This window comes from Lupinus angustifolius, chromosome LG20 (genome assembly GCF_001865875.1).
Source record: "Lupinus angustifolius cultivar Tanjil chromosome LG20, LupAngTanjil_v1.0, whole genome shotgun sequence".
Lineage (NCBI taxonomy): Eukaryota > Viridiplantae > Streptophyta > Magnoliopsida > Fabales > Fabaceae > Lupinus > Lupinus angustifolius.
Window position 1 is genome coordinate 19,544,422 of NC_032028.1, and position 26,295 is coordinate 19,570,716.

At 33.6% G+C, this 26,295-nt stretch overlaps 4 protein-coding genes across 5 annotated transcripts; all 4 read right to left on the reverse strand.

Annotated features, from left to right (window-relative positions):
- Positions 256 to 2,716, reverse strand: LOC109336079. Its single transcript, XM_019572449.1, has 6 exons — positions 2,587 to 2,716; positions 2,301 to 2,435; positions 1,894 to 1,967; positions 1,728 to 1,807; positions 1,172 to 1,326; positions 256 to 387 (listed from the first exon to the last, which is right to left on the reverse strand). The coding sequence occupies exons 1-6, from the start codon at positions 2,588 to 2,590 to the stop codon at positions 323 to 325; spliced, it is 513 nt and encodes a 170-aa protein (XP_019427994.1). The 5' UTR covers positions 2,591 to 2,716; the 3' UTR covers positions 256 to 322.
- On the reverse strand, positions 4,249 to 12,313 carry LOC109336078 (chaperone protein ClpB3, chloroplastic-like). Of its 2 annotated transcripts, XM_019572448.1 has the most exons (11): positions 11,976 to 12,313; positions 10,489 to 10,707; positions 9,345 to 9,582; positions 8,852 to 9,047; positions 8,320 to 8,374; positions 7,889 to 8,039; positions 7,347 to 7,655; positions 6,564 to 6,829; positions 5,387 to 6,313; positions 4,404 to 4,750; positions 4,249 to 4,364 (listed from the first exon to the last, which is right to left on the reverse strand). In XM_019572448.1, exons 1-10 carry the CDS (start codon positions 12,207 to 12,209, stop codon positions 4,421 to 4,423), a joined length of 2,925 nt encoding a protein of 974 aa, XP_019427993.1. In that variant the 5' UTR covers positions 12,210 to 12,313; the 3' UTR covers positions 4,249 to 4,364; positions 4,404 to 4,420. The 2 variants fall into 2 exon arrangements, with proteins under 2 accessions (XP_019427993.1, XP_019427992.1); XM_019572447.1 differs by having other exon boundaries at positions 4,257 to 4,750.
- LOC109336814 (membrane-anchored ubiquitin-fold protein 2-like) lies at positions 14,516 to 17,753 on the reverse strand. Its single transcript, XM_019573651.1, has 5 exons — positions 17,602 to 17,753; positions 16,936 to 17,203; positions 15,604 to 15,768; positions 14,986 to 15,075; positions 14,516 to 14,881 (listed from the first exon to the last, which is right to left on the reverse strand). The coding sequence occupies exons 2-4, from the start codon at positions 17,066 to 17,068 to the stop codon at positions 15,020 to 15,022; spliced, it is 354 nt and encodes a 117-aa protein (XP_019429196.1). The 5' UTR covers positions 17,069 to 17,203; positions 17,602 to 17,753; the 3' UTR covers positions 14,516 to 14,881; positions 14,986 to 15,019.
- On the reverse strand, positions 19,144 to 26,295 carry LOC109336461 (probable galacturonosyltransferase 14). The gene is made up of 6 exons (XM_019573075.1): positions 25,572 to 26,295; positions 23,693 to 23,748; positions 23,419 to 23,574; positions 20,835 to 21,425; positions 20,008 to 20,310; positions 19,144 to 19,685 (listed from the first exon to the last, which is right to left on the reverse strand). Exons 1-6 carry the CDS (start codon positions 25,780 to 25,782, stop codon positions 19,401 to 19,403), a joined length of 1,602 nt encoding a protein of 533 aa, XP_019428620.1. The 5' UTR covers positions 25,783 to 26,295; the 3' UTR covers positions 19,144 to 19,400.

A 26,295-nucleotide genomic window follows, 5' to 3' on the forward strand; every position in this document is an offset into this window, starting at 1 on the left:
TTCTCAGATCGGATTCTTTCTCAGATCCGACTTGGTAGGAGTCTCTTGCACTAAGTTGCTTTTTTAGCCAACCTCATTGTCATATAGCCATGTATGTTTAAAATGCCTCTACAACTTACTTTAAATGGTGTTTCATTTTCATTGTATAAAAAAATAGATTAATTTTTATATACTCAAATAAACATCATATTCATACCTAAATCATCCAAGTGATGATTTTAGTGGAAATAGACTAATAGAGGATGATGGGTTGTCTCTAATCAAGGATAAATTTTTGCTCAAGTCATACATATTTCAATCATAACTACAAGTATCAACTTTTCTAGTCAGACTCTACTTCTTCAGCTCCAAAGTCCAACCCTGAGATTCTCATCTTTCCAATGTTAACTGCACAATTGAAACCAACGACTATTTAACACAACTTTGGAGTAAGAGAAAATATTCAAGAAAACAGAACCTTGAAGATTATTTAGTTACAGAACAGATTTAGGATGTAGGGATGGAATAAAAAATTCGAATATCAAGTATCTGGTTGCAATTACATGCCATAACATGGTCATCAAAATATCATCACCATCAACCATAACTGCACTAGAACTAGCAAGTAGAAACCACCTAAGACATTACATATTTAGATTTAATCAATTAAAAAACCGAAAGTGTAAGTACTATATGATGATGTATTCTTTTAGCTAAAGTAATTCCAAGACTAGGTACCACTAAGAACACATTACATATAAAATCCGATGAAGCACGGACACTTCAAACTAGTCATCATGTGTGTGGCAGCTCTAACTCTAGTGTACAACTTTTTGTTACTTCTTGAATTTTTATATCTCCATAGATAGAAATATGACGATAATTAGATAAATGTTAACATTTTATGTATTTACAATTACTCATACTAACGTTTGAAACATGGATTTTTGTATCTTTTATCATAGTTGTGTCTGTGTCCTATAATTTTTAAATTTACCGTATCCCTATGTCCGTGTTATGTTGTATCCATAGCCCGTGTCTTATCCGTGATTCCTAATTAAAATCTAAAGGGATGTAATTGTAAAAGTGCAGATATAGTTGAAACCCAGGCATAACTTAAACCAATCTTCTGCATCTAAATTAAAAGACAAGGGTGGAAGGTGGGGAACTATATTGTGTCACATTCACATACCAACAGCATCCTCAAGTCCAGCTAATTTTGGCATGAACTGCCTGATGTGATCTTCGGCTGCTTTATCAGCTTTCAGTGTTTCACACGCAAATGAAACAGAGATTCTTTTCTTCCCGTCATTTTTTTCAACCATTCCTGTGATATCCTTGTCCCAGCTGTTCAAAGGTGAATGAAAACTATGAATTTAACATTTCATCAACATTACATGATGCTCACCAAAATGAAGAAAAATGTAAATGAACAAGAACTTCAATTTATGAGGAGAAAGAATGTCCTGAAATAGAAATAAATGTGTAAAATCAAACTATTCGATTCATTATAGTTAAATACTAGTATAGTCCAATGACAACGGTTGAATTTTTCTTGCCAAGACTACACTCCAGAATTTAAATCTAAGCAGTTGCATCTTAATAACATTATTCTTGTTGTCTACTACGAAGATTATACATATTACGAATCAAAATATCAATTCATAAAGCCAATGTAAGCACAGAAATACAAATTTCATGAAAACGCCATAGTTTAAGAACTCTAAAATTAGATCGTTATGGTTTACCCGTGAGCATGATCAATGCTGCTGAACCGAGCAGCATCATGGCCTTTGCACTCTACAACAGTGACTTGCTCTTTCTTTGTCTGCTTCATCAAAACCAAATATGCAATCAAGTACAACACTATAATGAACAGGAAAAGATAGAAACCACAAAAATCACAGTAAGTACATTGAAATCTGTGATTGTGAGTTTGATAAGGCGATAATCCTCACTCCTACTGCATTCCCTTTCACACTCCAGTTCTTTCACAATGAATAAAGATGGAAAATAAAACATATATAAGTAATTACACAAAACATTAGTTAGTATAATTTTGTATAAAATAAAGAGTAAATACATATCTTGGTCCCTTAAATTTCTTACTAGTACCAATTTGGTCCCTGAAAAAATCCAAAATAGTCCCATAAAGATCAACTATGGGTCAAACTTATCAAATGTGGGTAAAAAACATAACTATTTTGACTTATATTCGCAGTAACTGAATACTAGTTTGGATTTTATTTTTTTCGGGATCAAATTGGTATACAAGGATTAAAGTGAGTATTCACTCTAAAATAAAAGCACACAAAATATACCAATTCCATGAATTCCAAAGCATATAGAATTGGGAAGTTGAATGAAGTGTCCTGAGATAGAACCACATGGGAGCAATGCAATTGATGCTACTCCTTCCATCTCTTCCTCTATCATCTTCCCATCTTCTCTCTCCTCTACCAAATAACATAATTTCACAAAAGAAATGACAAAAATTAAAGAAATGAAAATGGGTAAGTGAAAAAAGATGTGGAAATCAATTTGAAACAGAAAAGTTTCAATTTTTATAACCCATGGTTGTGCATGATGAAAGGGGAAAAAGCTAACCCATGTGTTCGTGCGTGTGTGAATGATAAGTGGTTCGGTTTTGAGACAGTGAAGGTGCAAGTGAGGATGAAAACGTTAATGGAATTAGGAATTGGAGATGGTTAGGTTTGGTTTGCTAAATTAAATAGATGTTCAAGTTGCTCCTCAAAATTGGGGAAATGTTTTTTTTTTTCAAAATTAAATGGAGTTGTTTATAACATTTGTAAACAAATTCCTAAAATACCCTAAACTCACTTTTAAGTTTTAACCTCTCTCTTAACCTATTACACCATAATCTCATGGATCGTAATTGATCAAAAAATATATTTAATTTAAAAGTTTAATAATTAAGTATTTTTTGACTATTTATAATTGGTGACACATGAAATGATATACTTTTTAGAATGATAGATATACTCATCGGATAAGAAAGTAAAATAAAAATTAGATGTAATGGAGTATTTTAGATTTAGGTGGATTAAAAGATATTAAAATAAAAATTAAATGTAATAGGTATTCTAGGATTTTTAGAAAATAAAATATTGGATTTAAACAACTCCTTTTGGTGTAAAAACATTATTGTTTATTGGGAAATAATGTGTACATTTGATCTTCTTTTGAAAATGAGAAAAACTTCTCAACTCAAACATCAATTAAATTATATTTATATAGACATATTAATACATTTTAATTTGACATAATTTTAGTTTTATATGTGATAAAATTATGAGTGATGAATGAGAAATATAAAGATGTGATAAAACTAATAGTATCACCCCTTATTGTACCAACTCTACCAAGAGTTGCACTATGGGGTCCTTTAGAGTTTGTAAAACCTACTATGAAACTCCATCTAGGATTCATAATTGAGAAGCTAACCATTGAATCTATTAGGTTACTTCAAAGTTGTGAAGAGTGTAGTGTTACCATTAAGTGGGACATTATAATTTAAGTCAAAATTTTAAGCCAACAATTTTATGAATATTGAAATTTATAAACTTCTCATCTTAAATAAAGTAAGACTTTTGCTTATCACTCATACTTAAATATATTCAATAATCTCCTCCCTCATATACATCATATCTTAGTCAAACCATTAACTCCCTTAGATTAACATGATCTAGCTGAACGATCAACTCTAATTCCACTATTAAGACTTGCAATATGTGAAGCTCCAACCACTAGGACGATCACATTACTCCAATGTCATTGGAAGACTGTATAACCCTTTACAAGTAAGACAACACATTTTGAACCAAAACTTATAGTTCTATGAGCTTACATTATCCTATCCAATATGAGAAGTCCAGTTATCCTTACACTCGAATTTAACTAACATACCAACTTCATTTATCAAAACAAATTTTAACATCTATAAATGATAGAATCCATAACATTTTTTACTTTATTATGTAAACATTGGCAAAAAAAAAGTGTTTATACTAACATTGAGGTCTTTAATTAATTAATTATCACAGTAAAATTCAAGTTATTAATTGACAAATATTTTTCCTTTCTCGTTCCAGTTGTTTCTTTGCTTTCCTTTGCCCTGAACCCCCTACTAATCAAATGAACTTTGGCTGTTTGAGCAACATCAAGTTTAGAGGGCTTTAAGCTTTATATTTCATTGTCATAAAGAAGCATGTTACATCACATGCTGTATCCATGAAATTAAGATTAATGTACCTCATATTGCATACCATTTTATTAACTTATAAAAAGTATTAAAGAACTATAAATTACATGGAAGCTGTGCACAAGACTAGAGTTACACTGTTGGCATAAGAAAATGATGTATACTCAACTTGTATAAAAGCTTTTTTCACGTGGAGAAGAACTAAGCACTAAAAGGAATTCACAAAATCTGTTTAAAGCTTTTCTCACTGTCTCTGGTGGTAGATTCTGAGTCAGTTTCAAGTCTCCTAAAAGATAGCTTTTGCTGTGGAAGTTGACCATTGGAGAATGCTGTGACTTCTGTGTCTATTAAAATTGTGTCCTCATCCTTAAAGTCTCCTCTAAGAATACCCTTGGCAAGTTCATTCTCTACATTTTGCTGAATCACTCTCTTCACTGGCCTAGCCCCATAGTTGGGATCATACCCCAAATTTGCAAGAAGTTGGGTAGCAGCTTCTGTTACTTGGATTTTCATCTTGCGATACGCGATTCTCGTCTGTACGCGCTCCAACTGTAATAAACTTACAAAAGTTAGTTTTGCTTGGGATGTGAAATACCATGAAACAGTTCCAAAAAATCATGCTAGAGTACTTGGGGTGCATTTGGGTAAAGAGCTAAATTAAATGCTTATCATATGAAAGCTTATAAGTTATAACCTTCTATAAGCTTCTCCAAAAAATTTAATGAAATAAGCTAAAAAGAGCCAATAGGAAAGTCATTGAGTATTTTCATAAATTCTTTTTAACACCTGCTTATGTGCGTATATGATAAAATAAATTCTCTATAAACTCTTCCAAATGCCCCATAAATGAAGTTGACAAGTTTCTTATCTAGTAACTTCACAATATTGTAGAATATATGGTAGAAAGCATGCAGATAAAACAAATCACACTTCAGTAGGAACTTTACAGTGTGAAGTTCAAGCTGCACTTTTTTTGCAATCAATCATCAATCAATTAAATTTCAGACTAGTTTTTCGAAAATGCAACTTGACCCGCCCATCCTGAATTCATAAACTCCTGGATATTCTAACTAGAATTCTCAATGGTTTTCTTCATCAATATATGAACAGAAGTAAATTTTCAGCAAAAGAAGAGTTGGGAGAACTCTTATCAAGAATGTATTTAACAAGTTGGGAATGAATTACCTGTAACCTCACAATGCTACTTATTTGGTCACGGTCTAGAGGCTGGAAAACAATGTACTCATCAACTCTGTTCATGAACTCAGGCCGAAAGATGGATCTTGCAGCATCCATTACCCGCTGCTTTATAGTTTCATAAGCTAACTCTTTGGGCACAGTATCATCATCTGTATTAAGAATGTACTGTGATCCAACATTTGAGGTCATGATGATAACGGTGTTGGTAAAACTTACTGTGCGACCCTGTGAATCAGTTACTCTTCCATCGTCAAGAACTTGAAGGAATACATTGAAAACATCCGAGTGTGCTTTCTCAATCTCATCAAACAAAATAACAGCATATGGCCTGCGGCGAACAGTCTCTGTTAGTTGCCCTCCCTCTTCGTACCCAACATATCCAGGTGGAGCCCCAATCAATCTTGAAACCGTGTGCTTTTCCATGTACTCACTCATATCAATTCTCACAAGAGCTTCTTCGGTATTGAACAAGTAGGAAGCAAGGGCCTTAGCTAGCTCTGTCTTTCCTACACCCGTGGGTCCCATAAACATGAAGCTAGCAATTGGGCGATGTGGATCTGAAAGACCTGCTCTTGAACGCTGGATAGCCTCAGCTACTGCCTTAACAGCAGGATCTTGACCAACTACACGATTATGGAGCTCTTCCTCCAAATGCAACAACTTCTCTCTCTCCGATTCTTGAAGTTTCGAGATGGGGATACCTGTCCACTTGCTTACAATCTCAGCAATATCACTTCCAGTAACTTCCTCTCTCAGCATAGATTTACCGGAGTTCATATATTCTTGTAACTCTTTCTCCGCACTTTCAAGTTTTCTTTGCAAGGAGTTTAGACTGCCATATTTTAATTCAGCAGCACGATTAAGATCATACTCCCGCTCAGCCTGTAGGATTTCAAGATTCACCCTGTCTATCTGCATATATAAATAAAATGATTAGTATCAGATTTAAATCTTCCACTTACCACGAAATCATTTTTCATATAAGTAAATTTCTATTGATCATGCACAATTACAAAATTAACCTCTGCAGTTTAACTACCTGTTCAATGTGATGAAGACACAACAAAAAAGGCTATCTTCAGACTACTGATCCTTAGCAAGTTCATTTTATTTAAGGGGATGAACAATTTTATCAAAATTAATAAAAAATCTGTTAACACACCTCTTCTTTGATCGATTGAAAACGGGTCACTACGGACTTTTCATGCTCCCATTGCTGAGTTAGTTCATCCTGTTTCTTTTTTAACAGAGAGAGCTCTGCTTCAAGACGATTTAGCCTATCTTTAGAAGCCTTGTCTGTATCGTTCATGAGAGAGAGCCTCTCCATCTCTAGTTTCAAAACTGATCTGTTAATTTCATCAAGTGCAGTAGGTTTAGAAGTAATTTCCATTTTCAGTTTTGCAGCTGCTTCATCAACCAGATCAATAGCTGCAATTCATAAGAAGCTAGTATCATTAGTGCTTTAAGAGCATTATTTGAAAATCAGTCAAATTAGTTCAACATTTTAACAAAATAGACTCTTGTCACATGGATTCCCAACAGCAGGAAAGTGCCACATCTTTAAACATGGTAAGCTATTCTATAGGCATTGCCATTTCATGGTTCTAGGAGGAACTGAAATCAAATTCTGCAAGTGTGTGTGCGTGTGGGATAAATAGAAGACTAGAGTACCCTTGTGTCTTTTACAATTTTAACATGTTGTTATAATCTTAACAAATTAATGCCTTTCTATAAATGCTAAATCAAATTAACATATTTTCATACTGCATGCTCAGGTAAGTTAGAAAATGTGCTAGTGCAGAATCTAAACCTCATTATTATAAAACTTGTAAGGTGTTATAACACTATAATAGTAATTATTTACGACAGTAAAGCAAATGCTGAAATTACTCAATTTTGTAGAACATTCACCCTCCAAAGCAACCAGTAATAACTAATTTACTACCTTTGTCAGGCAAAAATCTCCCACTTATGTATCTATCAGAGAGAATTGCAGCTTCCACAAGGGCACTGTCAGAAATGCGCACTCCATGATGCAGCTCATATCTTTCTCGCAGTCCCCTTAGTATTGAAATGGTATCTTCAACTGTAGGCTGGTCAACATATACTTGCTGGAAACGACGTTCAAGTGCTGGGTCCTTCTCAATATACTTCCGATACTCATCTAGTGTGGTTGCACCTATACATCGCAGCTCCCCTCGACCAAGCATAGGCTTTAAGAGATTACCGGCATCCATAGCACCATTAGTAGCACCTAGCATAAGATAGATTATAATTATATTCAAATTCAACATCCAGCACTTTTTCCAATTTGTGGGCTGCTACAAACATATGTAATATTTTAAGAAAAATATATGAATTGAAATATATGATCATCATCTGAAGGGTTTTCCAAAGAAGCCAATTATGTATCAGAGAAGGAAAAACAGAAGTTTTAGAAAATTGATGACATTTATCTAGACCCTTCAAACATATTTTACAATTTACCTGCCCCAACAACTGTATGGATCTCATCAATGAAAAGGACAGTTTGACCATCAGATTCTGTTACTTCTTTAAGAACAGCTTTCAGCCGATCCTCAAATTCTCCCCGATACTTTGCTCCAGCAATAAGTGCACCCATATCAAGGGATATAAGCTGAATAGAGAGAAGTGTATCAGATCAATTTAACAACTCATGGCCAACACACAATTTTGAAAATAAGATAAATATTGCGTACATATAATATAAACCAATAGACCTAAGACTAGGATCTGCAGAAGGTGAAATAAGAGATCAATATAGTGAAATAGTGAATATATGGTAACATCTTAAAATGCAGTTATATTATCCCGTGGTCCCATTGCTGTTCCTCTTTCTTCCATTTTCAGCTTTATCAAGAATACTATAAATCTGCATATCTGGATAAAGCCCATACCTTCCGATTCATCAAAGCTTGAGGAACATCTCCTTGAACAATTCTCTGAGCAAGTCTGTTTCAAAGGGAGAGTTAAGTCAATGTGGTTAACATGTCAATGAAAAGTAACAACAGCATCCACACAAGGTAAAATCAAGTATTTTAATCTGCTATTCTCCCAACAAAATTATGAGAAAACTTGGACTTGTGGTTCTAAAAAAATACTCCAATTGGAATTATTGTTCATATACTAAGTACTAAGCATGGTTTCAAATTGAGAACCGCATCACTTAATGCAGCAACAATTTGCAGTTTTGGAACCGCAACCACATCACCCTGCAAATTTTGGGTTTTCTTCACAATAAAAATTGCAACATAACCACAACTTAGCAGTTTTTTTTTAAATAAAAAAAGTAGCTTACACAGGCAAATAAGATAAGAAATAAATGAATAATGGTATAAGCATGTTAAATTTAATTCAAAACATATTTTAAAAGTAAAAATGCTGAACAGCAACACAGGGAATGGCTAGGAGGACGAACTTAGTACATACCCTTCAGAAATTGCCGTCTTTCCAACACCAGGCTCACCAATTAGCACAGGGTTGTTCTTCGTTCTCCTGGACAGAATCTGAATGCACCTGCGTATTTCATCATCTCTTCCTATAACTGGATCAAGTTTTCCTGCTTTAGCCATTGCTGTCAAATCTTTTCCATATTTTTCCAAGGCCTCATACTTCCCTTCAGGATCTATAACAAATTTAAATTGAGGCTTAAGCATTGCAAGATGTTTTGAATGAAAAATATAATGCACAGATCTTAACACCCCGTGGAAAAGTCAGCACAACCTGAATCTACTAGTTCACAATACCATCCAAACTCCAAAGATACTTATGTTTTCAATAGGGGAGAGATTTAACAACTCTAGCTCCTCCTCCTCAGAAAGAAAGGGGGTAACAAGGGGGAAATAAAAAGACAACTCGGACAGCTATATATTACATATTACACGATATTATCATTATAAAAAGCTGACAAATAGTAAATGACCTTGGTCAATAACTGACTGGCGTCCCCTTATGGACTCTATGGCAGATTTTAGAGCTTGCTGAGTTATTTGAAAATCTCTAAACAATATCTTTCCAAATCGTTTATCTTCGGCAAAACCAAGAAGCAAGTGTTCAACTGACACAAATGAGTCCCCGTATTCTTTCTTGAAGTCCCTGGCTCTCTGAATCAATGCCTCCAAATCACGCCCCAACATCGAACCACTTGAATCCCCTAGGACCTAACATAATTGAACAAGAGTTAAACAATCAGGTTCTTGGACTGCAGAAATGAGTTGAGGTTTAATCAACTAGAAAACAAAAATACAAGTTCCATATTAAAAGACATCTAAACAATGTATTTGCTCCATTTCATTTGCACTGAGCATCTACTCAAAGCCATATATACACATCTAATAGTGAATTTGGGAATTCAAAACAAATAATCCAAGAATAAAAATATGAAAGAACCATCACAAAGATACAGGATCTCAATTGCAGTCAACAGCTGTAAGAATAAATAACTTTTTTTTAACAGAGAACCATAAGTGAAAAATCTAAGCAATTGTAGGTCATACTGACTGGGGATAAAGGAGAGATTCAACCCACGTAAAGTAGCATCATTGGAATGAAGGAAAAGTTGAAGTGTACAAATTGCATATCACCGTCGATTGACCAATAGGATCAAAATTAATTTTGTATTTTATTCTTGTCCCTTTAATGTTTGTTTTGAACGAGAGCGAGGTTTCATAAACTTTGAAGATTTGTCAGTCAGACCATAACCATATGACGTTATGGTGCCGTGTCAGTTTAATCTGAATCATCTCAATGTTAAGTCATTCCAAAAACCAAATTCTATTGCTATTACTTCCCCTCAAAGCTTGTATTGTCAAGCTTACATTATTACTATTTCCTTCCAATTTCATTTCAAGCATCAAGTTTGTAGCTAATACAATTTTTATTTCAGTAAATCTTAAGAAGAAAAAGCACGCCACTAAGCAAAGTTGCAAGAGAATAAACCAATAAAGTCACCCTGAAAGTGAATGCCAAAAAGAAGAAACTCAAACTACAATCTCATGCTAAAGATATAACTATAAGAACCAAAGCATATTCTAAATGAATTCAACCTATTTGATTTGGTCAATTACCTTTGGTTGCCGCTGAATGTGCTTGTCAGTAGCCTCTAGAAGCCGGGTGTTATCTACCCCAACCTTAGAAAATATCCGGCGAGCAAGCCCATTTCTTTGCTCTAATAAAGCTTTCATCAAGTGCTCTGTCTCCACAATCTGATGCTTGTTCTCCTTTGCCACTTCTGGTGACGAGACAATTGCTTGCCATGCCATTTCCGTGAACTCCTGCTGTGTGATCTGCCATTACATCAAAAGCCAAAACCCAATATCAATCATTAGACCTCTCAAGCCCCAACACAGTCCACGATTACAAACAACCCATATTGCCACAATCACAAAGTAGAAAGTACAAACAATTATCAAGTATGATAACTGGGCCTGTTTGCATTTCAACTTCTACACCATTTGCAACTAGGAATAAATCAAGTTGAGCCAAGTTAACTGATTGGCTGGTAAATTCGATAAGAATCCAAGTCCACTTTTTGTCTAGAACTCGATTCACCATAATATCAAAAGCTGCTCATTTTCAGTGAGCTAATATCGAGACTTATATTAATTGAGCCTTTTACGTTCAAAAAATTAAAAAGCTTGACTTTTAACATGATAAACTCTACATTTCTACAAATACTTGATCAAAAATTATTTAGTCGCATCAAAAATAAAATCTGTAATAATAATTATTAATATCATTATCATTATTTTATTTATTATTAGTTTAATTTTGAAGCATGGTCAGTGTAAAGTGTTTACTGTTATACTTACACACCAAGTTACCAACCAATAATACATCACTGCATACATATATGACTTTTAAGATAGTCAAACATTCTTATAATGTAGCAACTAGCAATTCATAATTGAATCAGAGTGTGTAAAAGTATATACAGATTTTACACTGACATATTATTCAAATTTAACCTTTCTTCTAAAAATTGTCATCACTAATTATAAGTAGTAATTATGATTAAAGAGCCAAAATGATAAAAGCTCAACTTGAAAGCCAATTGTTATCTAATTGAGTTGTTAGTGGACCATGTCTATTTGCATTGCATTCAATGGTACACTCTCAAAACTAGCTAAACTAATTCTATCCCTCATAGCAACTAAAAATATTAACCGTAGTCCAGCGCACAAGGCACTCACTTAGTGGGGTGTGAGTAGGGTAGATGTATACAACCATTCCCCGTATGCGAAGAGATTGTTTACAATATTCGAACTTGTGACCTCATGATCATTAAACAGTGACCTTGCCATTGCGCCGACACTCACCCTAAAAAATAAGATACTAAAAAGACCAATTTAACCCTCATTTAAATTTTATGGAGACCATTTTGGTTTTTCGACTTTTCAGGACAAAATTGGTACACAAAATTTTCTCAAAAAATAATAATAATATGACCTAGTAATTGATTGAATTATAAATAATAAGAGCAATAATACCAATAAAACAATATGAACAATTATAAGAATAATGAATGTGGAGGATGTTTTGTATTGTGTGTTACCTTTCCGTTTGAAGCAGTTGCGCAGAGAACAGAGAATTGTTTGGGATTTCTTCGAATTCTATGAAACCCATTTGAGAAAGGTTCTCTTTTATTAAACGGCACCGTATTTAGTGTCTTTAGGGAAGTGGGTTTGGAAGGAAAATGAAGAAAAGATTGAAAGTGAGAGAATCGAGCATCGTTTCTGTGAGAGGAAAGTGGAAAAGTGAGACGTGAAAACGACGTCGTAGAGGCCATGGAAGAGAGAGTGAAGAAGGAAGAGTTGAATACGCAGGGTGCGCAATGCGCGCTAGCTTCAGCAGATAGTAACCAAACTAGTTAAGATAGGAGTAATGTGAGGAACTCAACGTTTGGGACATGAATAAAGGTTTAAATACCCTTTTCCTTCTTTATCTTAGTTTTAAGATAATTTCCAAAAATATTATCATTTTAGTGCTTTATCTTTTTAAGGTTTATCAATTATACATTTCTGTTATTATTGGAATATATCAAATGATTGTTCCAAATTCTATGTACTCATCAAAATCTTAATTTTTCAAATTTAAATTAAGTTTGTGATGAAGATGATAAACACAAAGAAATTATGAAATATTCTCATATTAAATCTTCTATAAATTTTTATACTAAATATTCCTACAAATTCTCCTACAAATCATCTTAGATATATTTAAATTAATAAAATATTATTTGTTTAGGATTTAGTTAGTTTCAAATTTATTTGAGTTTATGTCTATCTTATTAATTATTATGTAAATTATTGTTATCTTATTCTGTTTGCTAGTTTTTTACTAATAGTTATCTTCTCAAACTCTTAAAGATATTACTTTTTTCTTATGATATTGGAGGATTTGAAGAAGGATATACGGTTTCTCATTCTAAAAATAATATATGAAAATAGAGATAGGAGAGAGAAATAAAAATATTTTAATTTTCGATGTATAATCTTATTTTCATTGTGGAGAAAGAAATCTTCATATAGAATTTGGTATATTCTAATTAAATATTGTTATGAAAGAATAGTAAATTTGATAAAGATTAAAAATATTGAGGATTAAATTGATTGTTTTTGTTAAAAGACCAGAGTGAAAATAAGAAAATAACTAATTAATTAATATATGACTCATGTTGGGAGATCTTTATTTTATAATATTCCTCTTTGGGTCAAGTGAAAAAAGTATGGAAGTGGGCTTGACACCACATTTTGACCCAAAACCTTAAGGTATTAGGTCTATGGGTTCATCTACTTATACGCTCTTTAACTTATCCATTTTTAACCGATATCAAATTTCTTCCTTCACACTTGGAATACCCAACTTCATTCACAATCAACTAACATTTTGAATGCAGAATCAATCACATACTTATACTTACATTATTTATGATCCATATCATTTTACTTGCCAACTTCTAAAGATCTACAAAAAAAAAAAAAAAAATGAATTTTAAATTGGAAAAATTAAACTTTGAAATATAAAATAATTACACATATTATCTCTTATTTTATAAATTACATCAACATCTATTGAGATTTATAATACCGTTACATCTATTTTTTTAAGGAATAAGAATTGAAATTACAAAAATAATAATACATGTAAGAAAGTTATAGAACTTTTCCTGCAAAATTATTTGTATGCTAATTGTTCCATCCCAGTCATCTGGGTATCTCATCTGCTCAGATAGTTCTCTTTCCTAATCGGTCAAGATCTGAACACACCAGTCACTAGATCTCACATGCCCATCAACCGACTTCAATGGGTCGATTCTAGGACCATTTTCGTCTGACATGCCGCCAACAATCCCACCTACACCTACCAATATGACAAGGATAGACTACAATACGACTATTAGACCTGCCATATACTATAAGTTAATTATGCACAGATTACGACCTGCCAAAGTTGCCTGACATGAGAAAAGCAGCTCCCGACAGGCTAGAATGGTCGGCCATGTCAACGCCTCCAGAGCTTTGTCATCCACCTCAACCACTATAAATAGGGGTCTCCCCCCATAGGAAGTATTATTATTCCCTCATAACTTATCACTATTCCTCTCTACTTACTTCTTGCATCTCATATATTGCTCACGAGCATTACCTCTCAAATCTTACTGACTTAATCGTCGTAGAACCTTTTCAGGTACCTCCATCAGCAGGTCCAAGTTATCATCAACCCAAATACCAACAAAGAAACCTTACCCGGATTTCCAGTCCGACCAAACCGTTCTTCCACAAAGGAACACTAATGACTTTCTTTTATAAAAAAAATCAGTACCATAAATCCTCCAATTTGTTTTTTAATATCTTCAATCATTTTATGTTACGCATAAAATCTTTTTAATTGAGCAATAATACTTTGTCATGTTTGAAAAATGAGTATATTAAAACAATGTTAAACACATTATAAAATTTAAACTCTTAATTTGTACTCAAGTGACTTATGAAAGGAAAACATATAAACCTTAAAATCAAGAATTGGTGCATAAGTTTACAATAATATAAAGTTAAGGCCATGAAATTTTCAATAGAGCAATATAAGTTCTATAACATGAAAGTGAAATTATAAGACACTATAATCAAACTTCATAGTTGAGTCATGAAGTTAAGCCACTATTTCCTCAACTTGTGTACAAGAGTAGCTATATATGGTACCATATAAACAATAAGCACATTCAAACAAGTTTAACTCCTGAAGCATTTTGCATCAAGCATAAGAAAAACACATACATAATTGTGAACTAGTAGAGTTCATTTCAATCAACAAGTATACCAAGTGGAGAATGAGGCAACAGCTAGATGCTTAGATCAGCAGAAAGCATCTTTACGCGAAAATTGTATACGAAATCCGGCGCCGCAAATAAATCAGGAAACTATTGGCTTCATGATCCTTGGCAACTCTGGTACTCTTGACCTGTAGTAAGAATAAGGCATGCAATCAAAGAATTTGTGTATGAGAAAATCTTGGAGCCATAATGATGTATGCTAAAAATGGATACAAGTAGAAATTTTAACCACCTAAGCAGATGAGATTCTCTGCTCAATCCGGATCCTATAATATTACACAAACACATTTGTTCTGCTTCGCTTCATCTGCTACTTTCTTCTCTGTTACAAGAGGAAAAGACGAGATCAGATAAGGACGAAGATGAAATGAACTCGAAATTGTTCATACAGAGCTGCAGAAGCTATGATGTACGAATACTTCAATATCCTTCACGCATTGGTATCCTTCACATATCTGATAGTGTTAATCTCTGATACACCGATATGGACTCATGCAGTATTGAAATTATTTATCAAGAAATAAATAAATTATAAATTGGATACTTTCCGGATACTCTCTGATATTCTTCATCACTCAAAACGAAAATTGATTTGGTAAGGAATTACATATCTAGATTATAGAGTGCCGAAGCAAACATTTAAATTATGATATGAAGAAAATGAACTATTTCTACTAGCAGGATAGGATGTAATAAAAACATGTTTTGCTACTATCAATTAGAGGAACTTTGAAACTCCAGTTAACTAGACAAATTTTAAAATGAAAATTTTATGTTGAAGTTGTTTATGCACAAAAAGCGAACAGCTATTACAGGCAGCTTTTGACATTTCTCGGAATAAATCGCTGACCTTTCTCTGAGCTAGGTGGTTGCACAACCACATGCATTGTTGTAACTCCACCAGGGAGATCACATAATGGGCTCTGACATTCCCCCACTGTTCTGTTGTTCTCCAATATTTTTCCCGCGCTAATTAACTTCACATCTTTTACGGTTCTTGGTCCATACTCTTTGTCTTCAAAACAGATACATAAAATTACAGATCTCATATATAGCTAAAAAGCATGACAGAGGGTTAAGCGAGACATCATAAAGGTAAACTCGGTTCTTATTTTTGGTGAAAGTATGCCAGTAATATTGTGTGTGCAAATACATGCTATTGAAAATTTACAAAGGGAAATATGTATTTGACTCAATACTATCACATATAAATATATCCTTGTAAGGGTACTAACACTTAATAGGCAGAAACCATGAACCGCTCGAGGATAAACAGGCAGACAATATGTGATAACGGATAAGAAAGAAGAAATTTGAGTTTAAGAAACTACTTATCAAGGGACGTATAACAATTATCTTCCACTTTTATAGTTTATGGCTAAATCCAGATCTTGTCACCTTGGATTCTGTTTTTCTTTTGCAAAACTTGTTGCCATAGATTATTGATGCAATTCATGAACTCCTAGACTATGTCTTTCTTCAGGAAAATGATTTGCTATCATGTAAAGTCTCTTCAATTTCCGAAGGAAAGAAGAGACCAAATTAGACCATGTTCACAAGGAGATGTATGCAGCACATCAATGGCATGCATTGGAAGTCACAATATTGCATTTAAAGGAAAGTTCTTGTTGTATTGAATATAGCCTGCAACTAGTTCATTCTTAGATCTAAAGTCTCAAACCAAGTATAAACTATATCAGTAGAACATCATCACAAGCTCGATCTGCACCCGAACTCTAAAAGTAATAATAACTATATTTAATATATCCCTTCTATAAATTAATGCATCCAATCACCAATAAAAACAACAACAAAAAGTCTTTTTCATACTAGGTAGGGTCAGCTACATGGATCATATGCTGCTATAAAGCTCTATCCTAAATCATGTCTTTAGACATATCATTGACCTTTAAATCCTTTTTAATACTTTCACCTTGTTGCAAAGCTATACGTAGTTGGTCCTGAGCAGTAAGCCCAAATAAAAAAGTGAAGGTTGTGTTAGTCGGCCGACAATAAAAGTAAAACTTTGTCAAATCTAAATAAAATGGGTCAACCATGTTGTAGTACTTTGTAATGACAAACAGGAACAACATAACACCTACTCAAATTGATATCTTAGTCATTAACATGAAGACAAAAAAGAGGGGCAAAAAAATGAAAGAATACCACACAACTAACTAACCTTTTGGCCATTGAGCAAGAATACTTTCTTTCAATGTTGCAATACTAGTAGCAGGAGGAAAACTTTTGGGGCCAATATCCGAACCATCACTCAGTCGAAACTTGATCTCGAACTGATCTTGGCTCACTGCCATACTCCAGAAATTCAGAAATCCAATAGCTTCAGTTTGGACCTCAGACTAAAAGGAAGAACTAGTCCAATGAATCAACTCAATTTTCCTCAGTTCATGAATAAAAGGAATACAAACAAAGCATCTTACTCAAGAATCCTGCAAAAAATTGATACAGAAAAATAATCTGAGTCCTCTCATGCCACATTCATACCTAAATAACATGCAGAATCTAACATGTGCAACCAAAGAGGACACAAAAGATTAAGAAGGGTTTGAAGAAGGTTAACAAAGATGCTCTAAACAAAATTCCTTGCTTAAGAATATGATTAAAGAATTCAGAATAACAGAGCTGAATCTATCCAAAGAAATAAAATAAAAAGCAAACAGAATAAAATGATTAAAATCTATCCAAAAAAAACAAGTCATCCTTAAAAGGAAAAAAAACATCATGACAGAATTCAACACACTGACAAAGGAATCTAACACAGTTACAAACTAAAACCAAGCCAATACTCAAAAGGGCATGTTTTTCTAAGTAAGTGGAGAGAGAAAACCTTCAAAGTATATATTTTTCTAAGTTGGATCAGTCACTGATCAAGGTAGCAATTATATTTGTCAATCAAAGAACATATTTGCAACAAAAAAAAAGTAAGTGGTGAATTAGAAGATAAGAAGTAGAAGATGATGAAATAAAAGTGAGATAGGAAATGAAGAAAGGGAAAGGAGGAAGAGGGTTTGAATGAAAATATGTGGACATGTCAATGATTGACTCCATTAATTCTTGTTATTCCTCCACATGTCACAAACCTATGGGAAACCAAACATGTTGTCATTTTTTTCATCACACAGTCAAAACAATTATATTTTCTTTCAGGCCTCACCAACCAGATATTATGGCCTAGTTGTTATTCCAAATTAATATATCAACATGGTTTAGATTATTGAACTTGGATTATATAATATATTTTTTTGTATCTTTTATGGTTATGTATCCTCACCATAGCTAATGAAATATTCTCTTTCGGAATACATAATTCTTCTTCCAATAAATGTTATTCTCGAAAATTGTACCTTTACCTTTTAGTTATTCTGGAAATCCACTAAATCTTATACTGTTGGATCAACCATTTGTTAATTATATGTTTATCTATGCACTTAAATAATAGTTTTAAATACAATTTTGGTATCTTATTTTTCTCCATCTGTCTGAAAAGGTAAAAGTTAAAAAAGTAGAACAAATAATAAGGAAAGATGTTTTTAATATTTTGTTTAACAAAGAATAAACATGTTATTTAAATTTTTTTAAAGTAAGTTTCTTTACCCTATTGGAATTTATTTTAAATGTGAAATACTAATGTGACAATATCTTAATGTATATTGACAACATTATCATAGACTCTCAGAATACCTACAGATAATAGAACTGGTGTGTAAGGAACCACTAGGGTCTAGGGCTGCATGCTACATTCCAACATAGATTTTATGTGCATATTACACAGTACTAGAACAAGGTTGTATTAAAATGAAATAATTCAAAGTACAATGATACTCAACATGCATAAATGTGGTGCCACTTTTTCTATTTCCCTAGTACTATTTTGCAAGATCACATATATGAGCAATTCTAAATGAGGCAAACTTGTAGGAAACTTGGTCTTAAGAAAAACATATATAGTATATATTATGATGAATCACAAGGATGCAGATGAGGGAAAAAATAATTCTCTGCACATTTGCAATGTCTGGTAATAGTACACAATGAATAACAATATATGTCCTACAAATAGTTCCCCAATTGAATGGACCTGTAACAAAGCAATCTCATAAACTACTCCTACAATTCACCATCTTTATATCAAATCCAATGGGGTGAAGATAAAAATTGATGCTAACAAAAAGTAACAAACTAAAAAAAATGATGGGGGGAACCTCACAAATTAACTGCTCTAGCAAACTACATTGACGACACAGGCGTGACACTTCTATCTTTCATCATTTAGTTTATTCTCCAATGTTCAGTAAAGAATTTTTGCTATATTTTCCCCATGAAAGAATAATAGTAGTATCTTTTCACCAACCAAAATATAGACGACGTGTTTATATGTCATAAGACTCGATGGTTCTTCAAGGCCATATCAGGATGGCGCGACCATGTCTTCAAAAATGTAGGGGATGGCAGCAAATCCAACCACCATGTCTTGATCACTTTGCTGTCTCAGATCAATTTTATACTCATCTTGAAGAAAATCTCAACACCAGCCGCAACACAAAAAAATAAGATGAAACCTGTATTTACTCATTTCTTTCATACTATGCACCGTCGTTGAAAACCATAGTGCTTCTCGTTGGCAGACTATGATTCCAAGATATGACAGGTCCTAACAAAATCATTTGAATAATTGACATACTTTCTCCAAAATGGTCTAAGATGTTCAAAGCCAATTTCCAACCAGGGTTTTGACTGGCCATTGTAATGAATAACAGCAGCATTTTTCACACTCTCGATATTGGTTTTGTTCTGATAACCCAAGCCAAGCATGTGCCAAGAGGGGTCAATCGGATGAACATGGCCTCTAAATGCAATCAAAGCGGGGGGTAGGGTTCCAAGCTTCCACATCGTAAGGTTCGACTTCAGATTCTGCCATAAAGAAAGTTGTCATTAATAACTTCTTCCCCAAAAAAATGAAGAAAGAACAAATGCCCAAGATTTTCCAACCCCAACCCCAAACAAAAGGGGAAATTTCCAATAAAAAGACCACAACATAAGAAACTCATACGTCACTTGCATTCTCACACTACCTAAAAAATATGTAAAGCTGCTCAATCAGTTGCTGTAAGCAAGATTAATCTCAAATTTAGAATTTACCGGAACTTCAAACTATAGATGAATAGGGAATGATTTACATTTTTAAATGACTAGATTGTATTCATCTTAGTATAAAATATAAATGGACTTTTACCTCTCTCAGCCAGGAATGATATGTCTCTCTTATATTTGTTGTTCTCCATGCATGCAGATCGAAGACATTCATTCCATAAGCCCAAGCACACTCTTCCGGGTCCAAGTGTGCTGCAATGAGGGGATGGGAAAAATTGAAATAGTTCCTAAAATGCTTAGACATTACCCACTTATCTTCTCCTCTGCAAGTTTCCACAGCTCCATTTACTTTTCCGTTCAGATCAATTTCCCAAAGTGGAGACAAGTCACGCTGAACCACAATATCGTCATCCAAAAAGACCACCTTCTCGAGGTTTGGGTACAGCTGTTCAACACGCATAAGACAAACAAAATCAGCACGAATAATAGTTACCAAAATTAAAATGTTCCAATGTTTAAATTGGCTCACTAAAATTGGTATGTAAGTCCTAAAAGCTATTGAGAGCAATGCAAATATGCAACAAATTACAATTATGTACTTGCTTGTACAAGCAAGTAGATAACATCATTTCGTCCATTCAAGCTGATTTGGGGGAAATAGGCAAACGTTGTAGTCAAAATTGTTCAATATAATTTTTATCTTTGATCACATGGTTTTTATGTTCTCTTTGATTAGTGTTATTCATGAGAAAGTGATATCAGTCGTGACCCGTCACTGTCTTAGTCTTAATCATTCATTTCAGATTTCATTCACTCACAATATATATTCTATCAAAAATCAAATAGAATATAAGAATCTTCACTAAACCTAATGAAATGCACTATTCCATGTTCTAGTCAATTATGGTTTGAAAAGTGAGAGACGGAGAAAGAAAACAGGAAGAGTGATCACTGTTGAGTCCAACTAACCTCGGGTATGTATATGCGGAGGTGGTTGAGTAAAGATATGTACTTTGGACTTCTAGCCTGCAATTTAGATGCAAATTTATATGGATTGGTATCAGCGACATTGGCTCCTGAAACATGATTCCCATGGTAGTAATTCCTGATCCCGTTTTGATTTTCTACAGCTTCAAGCACTGGAACATTTTCTCTAGTCAACCAATCAAACTGGTGAACACCTTTGACTTCAACTATGGCAGGGGAGGCAGAATTCAGTGCAAACCATGAGTGCATACCCGCATACGTTTTTTTATCGGTGATGACATGGAAAACTATCTTCTCAGGTTTATGAGATGACTTCACAGCAGAAGTAACAACTACTGAAGCAGCCAAGATGTTATCAGTTGATAGAACAAAATGTTGGTAAGAATTGTCAGACAGCACGGGTAGTAACTCGGGAGGAGGCAGTTGTTTACGTGCATGGGCATTTGATGAATATTCATCAGTCAAACGTAAAGACAGACAATGAATCCCTTTAGGGATAGAACTTGCTGCAAAGTGCTTATTCGTCAGCTCTGCAAATTTAGTGTCTCTAATTTCTTTCTCAAATTTCTCCATCTGTCCAAAAAAGCATCACAATGTAACAAAGATCAATACAGTTACCATTTGCCACCACTTTTAACAAGAACTGCAAGGTTATTGCATTATAATAATTGACTAAGTACATGAACATGATAACAGTAAGTTTTCGGGGAAATTACACCGACCTTCACTGAGGTTTGGCTTTTTCACACTCGACACCCCTCTTGAGATTTATGTTATCGTCACATTTGCCTACCCAAAGGCTGGTGATTGAAATTACATTGATATCATCTACGGGGAGGTGAGTGTAACTTTTAGAACAAGATGGGGTAATTAAATCAAACCTTAAGGAAGGTCAACGTAGTTTCCCTAAGTTTTACACTGTAGTCTTGCATACACACCACATAATAATTTCTTAAACTCCTAATAGGGATGCATAAAGTAATAGCCATCATTCATTAATAATTAAGTTGCAGTAAATACTGCATTTCTAATTACAGTAAATATGTAATTGTCAACAGTCTAGTGTCTACTTTAAAATATGCATTGGAATTCTTAGTTCAGTGTAAGATTTTTTTCTCTTCCTGATGGAACCTGAAAATTCAGATAAATTCAACCACCATGGTACATGGCATTTTGGCCATGCTGTGAAATTTCTACTTCCTTTAATCGCTTTTTTTACTACCAGAAAGAAGCAGGTTTGCACTTGGCTAGATCATAATACAAATTTAAATTTATATTACAATTGTTTGGCCAACATTTCAAAATATATCTTCAAAGAAGCATACACTACCAAAATAAAACAGGGCCATTTGTTGTACAACGCTTTTAAAACTTATCCAGTTCCCTTAAATCCAGATAGTGGAAGACTGAATGTGAGAAAAAATGCACAATTATGATGATCTGTATAATGCCATCAAACACAATTTAAGTGACATTATAAATCAATAATTACGGAAGATGGTAATGACAAATATAATGTCTCGGTAAAACTAATCTGAATAATATAGGATTGATCTTGTTTGACTTCATTATGAGATTGCATCGCATAGTTAGAAGCAACACAAAACCTTTTCTTCATGCAATGTGTACAACAACAAAAACCTTTATTGAGGTGGAGCCGGCTACATGGATCAAACATTATTATGTATTTATGTTCTATCATAAACTAAGTGACTAAGTCTTCAAAAAGGCAATTTAGTTCTAAGTCCTTTTTAATGGTTCGATGCAGAGGTTTTCTTGGTCTCCTCTACCTCTAACTATTGAGTCATTCTCCATCTAATCAACTTTTCATATTAAGGCTTCTATTGGCCTTCTTCACATATAGTCAAATCACCTTAGGCGAGACTATCATTTTTCTCGATGGGTGCTATTTCTAGCTTTTCTGCGATGCATTCATTGATTTCATTATTCGCTTGTATAACCACTCATCCATTGAAACATCCTCATATTTGGAACACATACTCTTCTTGACTCTTTACCACCCAAAATTCATGCAACACGTAAATAAGAAGAAAAAACTAAGCATAAAAACAAACTTGTGCTCAAGAATTAGTTTTACTTGTCATAATCTTAGCTCCAAATGAAAAACATTACTTTCAAACAACACAAAATATAATCTAATGCAAGCAGAAGGTCATACAATGCAATAGGGTCGGTATACTACTAACAACAGAGAATAAAGCAAGCATAGCCATAGCCTTGTAGGTTCAAAATAAATATACAGACAAGAAGAAAGTCCAGAGATAACATAAGCTGAGCAATTGTATCTCTAAACAGAATATTGTGTCTTTGTTATAGAAGTTTCCTACGCTTAGATTCAAAAATAGTGCATCAGTTATTCCAAACCTCGATGTTCTATTATTCAAATTTAAGTAACCACAGATGCACTGATAAAAATGTGTTTTCATTTTAAGCCATGTGTTATAATTTAATAAGATTTGCAGACATGAACAGAATTCACTTTCCGAAAACACTTTCCAATCAACCAAGAAATACACAATATAAGCAAACCTAACAAACAACTTACCATTCCCCTTAACATGAATGCAAATGTTCTTGCATTATATTGATTGTTCTTCATATCAGATACCAGTTGATTAAATGAATCTGGCAGGTTTAGATCAGCAGGAATTTCCGCAGTGTTGACTTCGTTAAGTATCTTGTAAAAATCTCTAGCTAGTCTCTGTTGCACCATTACCATCATCACAAGAAGGGGTCAGACAATAGTTACTTAACCAAAACTTTACTAGATATGATAATGTGATGCAAAATCTATTTCAAGTAATATAAAAATTATTTACCCCTGAATCATCAACCCTGCCGAGAAGCCGTGGTCCTAATCGCCTACCAAAACAATCTGGAGCACAAAACAAATAATCAATTAAGGAGGCGCAAGGTGAGACATAAACAAATTACTAAACAACGAACTTTCAGAACCTAATACCAGTAACACGAGGAAAGCAAGATAAAAATCAGATGATATGATGTTCCGAGACAACAAAAATAGACACATCAAAACTTTTATTGAAAACTGACAACAGCAGAACTCAGATTTCATTTAGGCAGGGAAATTAAAAACAACAAATATTCACGCAGATATTATTAATTTCAGATAACACAAGATAACAAAGCATGTATAAATTTGTAACATCAAAGAATCAACACAACAGTATACAAATTTCAGTAATACATGCCATGAAAACATCATAATCATCACTCATCACTAATCTTGAGTTCAAGTGCGGTCAAACTACTGAAATGAAATGCTTAAATTACCAAGTCACACTTAAGATGCTGAAATGAAGATAAATGCTAGCCGGCTACAAAAGTTTCATAATGATAAGAAAAACAATTCATACAGGTATAAAACAACTACAACAATGACAACCAGGTCTTTTTCCACTACCTAAGATGATCTACATGGATCAGAAGACACCATAATGCTCTACCATAAATCATGTCTGTAGATATATCATTCATATCTAAATCCTTCTAAATAGTATCACCAATAGTTTTTTTCTAAATTAATCCCAGGCCTAGGCCCCTGATACATAAACATATCATAACCCAACATTTAAATTAGGGAAAAGTTCACAAAACCCCCTTAAACTTTAAATTGTATATATGTAGGGACCAATTTCACCAATAGTTAAAGTTTAAGGAGTAATTAGGAAGAAAAAATAGTTTTCAGTGTCTACTTGCAAAACACATAGAGTTTAAGGGGGTTTTATGAACTTTTCCCTTTAAATTAAGATGTACCTTAGAAATTTGTAAATCGGGGTGGTAACATCAAAGAATCACCACAACATTTGTGGCACAAGTTTCAAAAATACATGTCATGAAAACATCATAATCAATATGAAGCACCGATAAGGATACAAATATTGGATAGTGGATACAATATATATCCGATACGTTGTTATGTATATTCTTGAAAACATTTAGGATCCATTTGAGATGTGCATATAAAATATGCGCATAAAATTCATAAAACATAATAAACAAATAATTATTGTTATGAAATTCCAAATAAAGAACACACTTCTTAGATATCACTAAATACAAAATAAAAATCATAGTATGTTTCTCTCTTCTACTTGACTAATTGTATGTTATGCTTTTCTATCTTTTTCTCTCTCTTAAAATGCTTCTATAGGATATTGAAGTATCCATGTTTCATAATTTATCAACATAATCCTGGGTTCAAAAGCAGTTACAAACTAAGCTACACTTGAGATCCTGAAATGAAGATAGCTTGAAAAATTCCATGATTATAAGAAAAACAACTCCTACAACAACCAAGTCTTTTTTCACTAGGTGAGGTCAGCTACATAGATCAAAAGTCAACATAATGTTCCTAGTATCATAAATCATGCCCATAGCTGAATCATTCACATCTAAAATAATTCCAAGCTCATAATACATAAACATATGATAACCCAAAGTTCAAATTTGGATCTATCTATCTACATTAGAACAAATAATAACAATTCCAAATATCAACACGTCGTTGGTCCAGTGGTATAAAGCTCAGCTAGATCCAGGAAGATCAAAAAGTAAGAGTACGATTCCTGGGAGCACCACTTGTTAAAAGAGGCACCAACGCACCCCGGAAACTTAGTAGTACAAAAAAATAACAATTCCAAATATATGGTAAGTAATAAAAGGAAAGAAAGTTACCAAAAGAGGAGCAGTTATTGACACCTTCAAGGGTAACAACAGCAGTGAGAATGAAAACAAAGGGCAATAAGAAAGCGAGGATGAGAATTGTGTGAAAAAGGGTTCGATAAGAAATGTGGCAAGCTGCGACCTTGATCTTCATCAAATCAATAAACCCATTGTTGCTTGATATCGTGATGCTTCTCATGCTAGCCGAGAAGTGAAGCTGCATCGTCGTTTATGCACCCACTCAATGTCGTTTTGTTGCCACCACCACACCCCACAACAACAACAACAACAAAAACAAATCTTTTAACAATAACAACAACCCTTTTAGAAGTTAAACATGAATCAATCACCCTTTGCTTCAAAACAAACATCATCAGATCCAACAATCTGGGTTCTGTTCTTGTTCTTCAAATCTGAAAATCTCTTGGGTCTTTCTAGAAGACCGCATTTCGAAGATTTTAACAAAATGGGTATTCAGATTTTCAGCAAAAGGAATCAGCTTTGCTCCTCTTCTGGGTTCACATGTGAAGAAAAATTCCTCTCAACCATGGATCAAGAAGAGAGAGAATGTGGAGGAGAGAGAAAAATTTAGTGTTTAAGTTTTTTTTTTTCTTTTTGTCTAATTTTTCCTTTCTTTTTCTTTAGTTTTGTCCGAAGCTTTCTCATTGGTCCGATCTATAATATTTTTTCCTTTATCAGGAAAATAATTTTTATTTTTTATGAAAAAAAAAAGAAA

Coding starts and splice junctions, on each gene's coding strand:
- LOC109336079 (XM_019572449.1), bottom strand. Junction 1,327..1,727: donor AGCATTGATCATGCTCACGG/GTAAACCATAAC, acceptor ACCTTTGAACAG/CTGGGACAAGGATATCACAG. Junction 388..1,171: donor TGGACTTGAGGATGCTGTTG/GTATGTGAATGT, acceptor TCAATTGTGCAG/TTAACATTGGAAAGATGAGA.
- LOC109336078 (XM_019572448.1), bottom strand. CDS start 12,209: ATGGCCTCTACGACGTCGTTTTCACGTCTCACTTTTCCACTTTCCTCT. Junction 9,048..9,344: donor CCAGTCAGTTATTGACCAAG/GTCATTTACTAT, acceptor AATTTGTTATAG/ATCCTGAAGGGAAGTATGAG. Junction 6,830..7,346: donor GAGATTTTTGCCTGACAAAG/GTAGTAAATTAG, acceptor TATGAATTGCAG/CTATTGATCTGGTTGATGAA.
- LOC109336814 (XM_019573651.1), bottom strand. CDS start 17,068: ATGGCAGTGAGCCAAGATCAGTTCGAGATCAAGTTTCGACTGAGTGAT. Junction 15,769..16,935: donor TCTTGCTCAATGGCCAAAAG/GTTAGTTAGTTG, acceptor TCTGTTTTGAAG/ACAAAGAGTATGGACCAAGA. Junction 15,076..15,603: donor ACCACCTAGCTCAGAGAAAG/GTCAGCGATTTA, acceptor CTCTTGTAACAG/AGAAGAAAGTAGCAGATGAA.
- LOC109336461 (XM_019573075.1), bottom strand. CDS start 25,782: ATGCAGCTTCACTTCTCGGCTAGCATGAGAAGCATCACGATATCAAGC. Junction 21,426..23,418: donor CATTCATGTTAAGGGGAATG/GTAAGTTGTTTG, acceptor TTTTTTGGACAG/ATGGAGAAATTTGAGAAAGA. Junction 20,311..20,834: donor TCCGCATATACATACCCGAG/GTTAGTTGGACT, acceptor CGTGTTGAACAG/CTGTACCCAAACCTCGAGAA.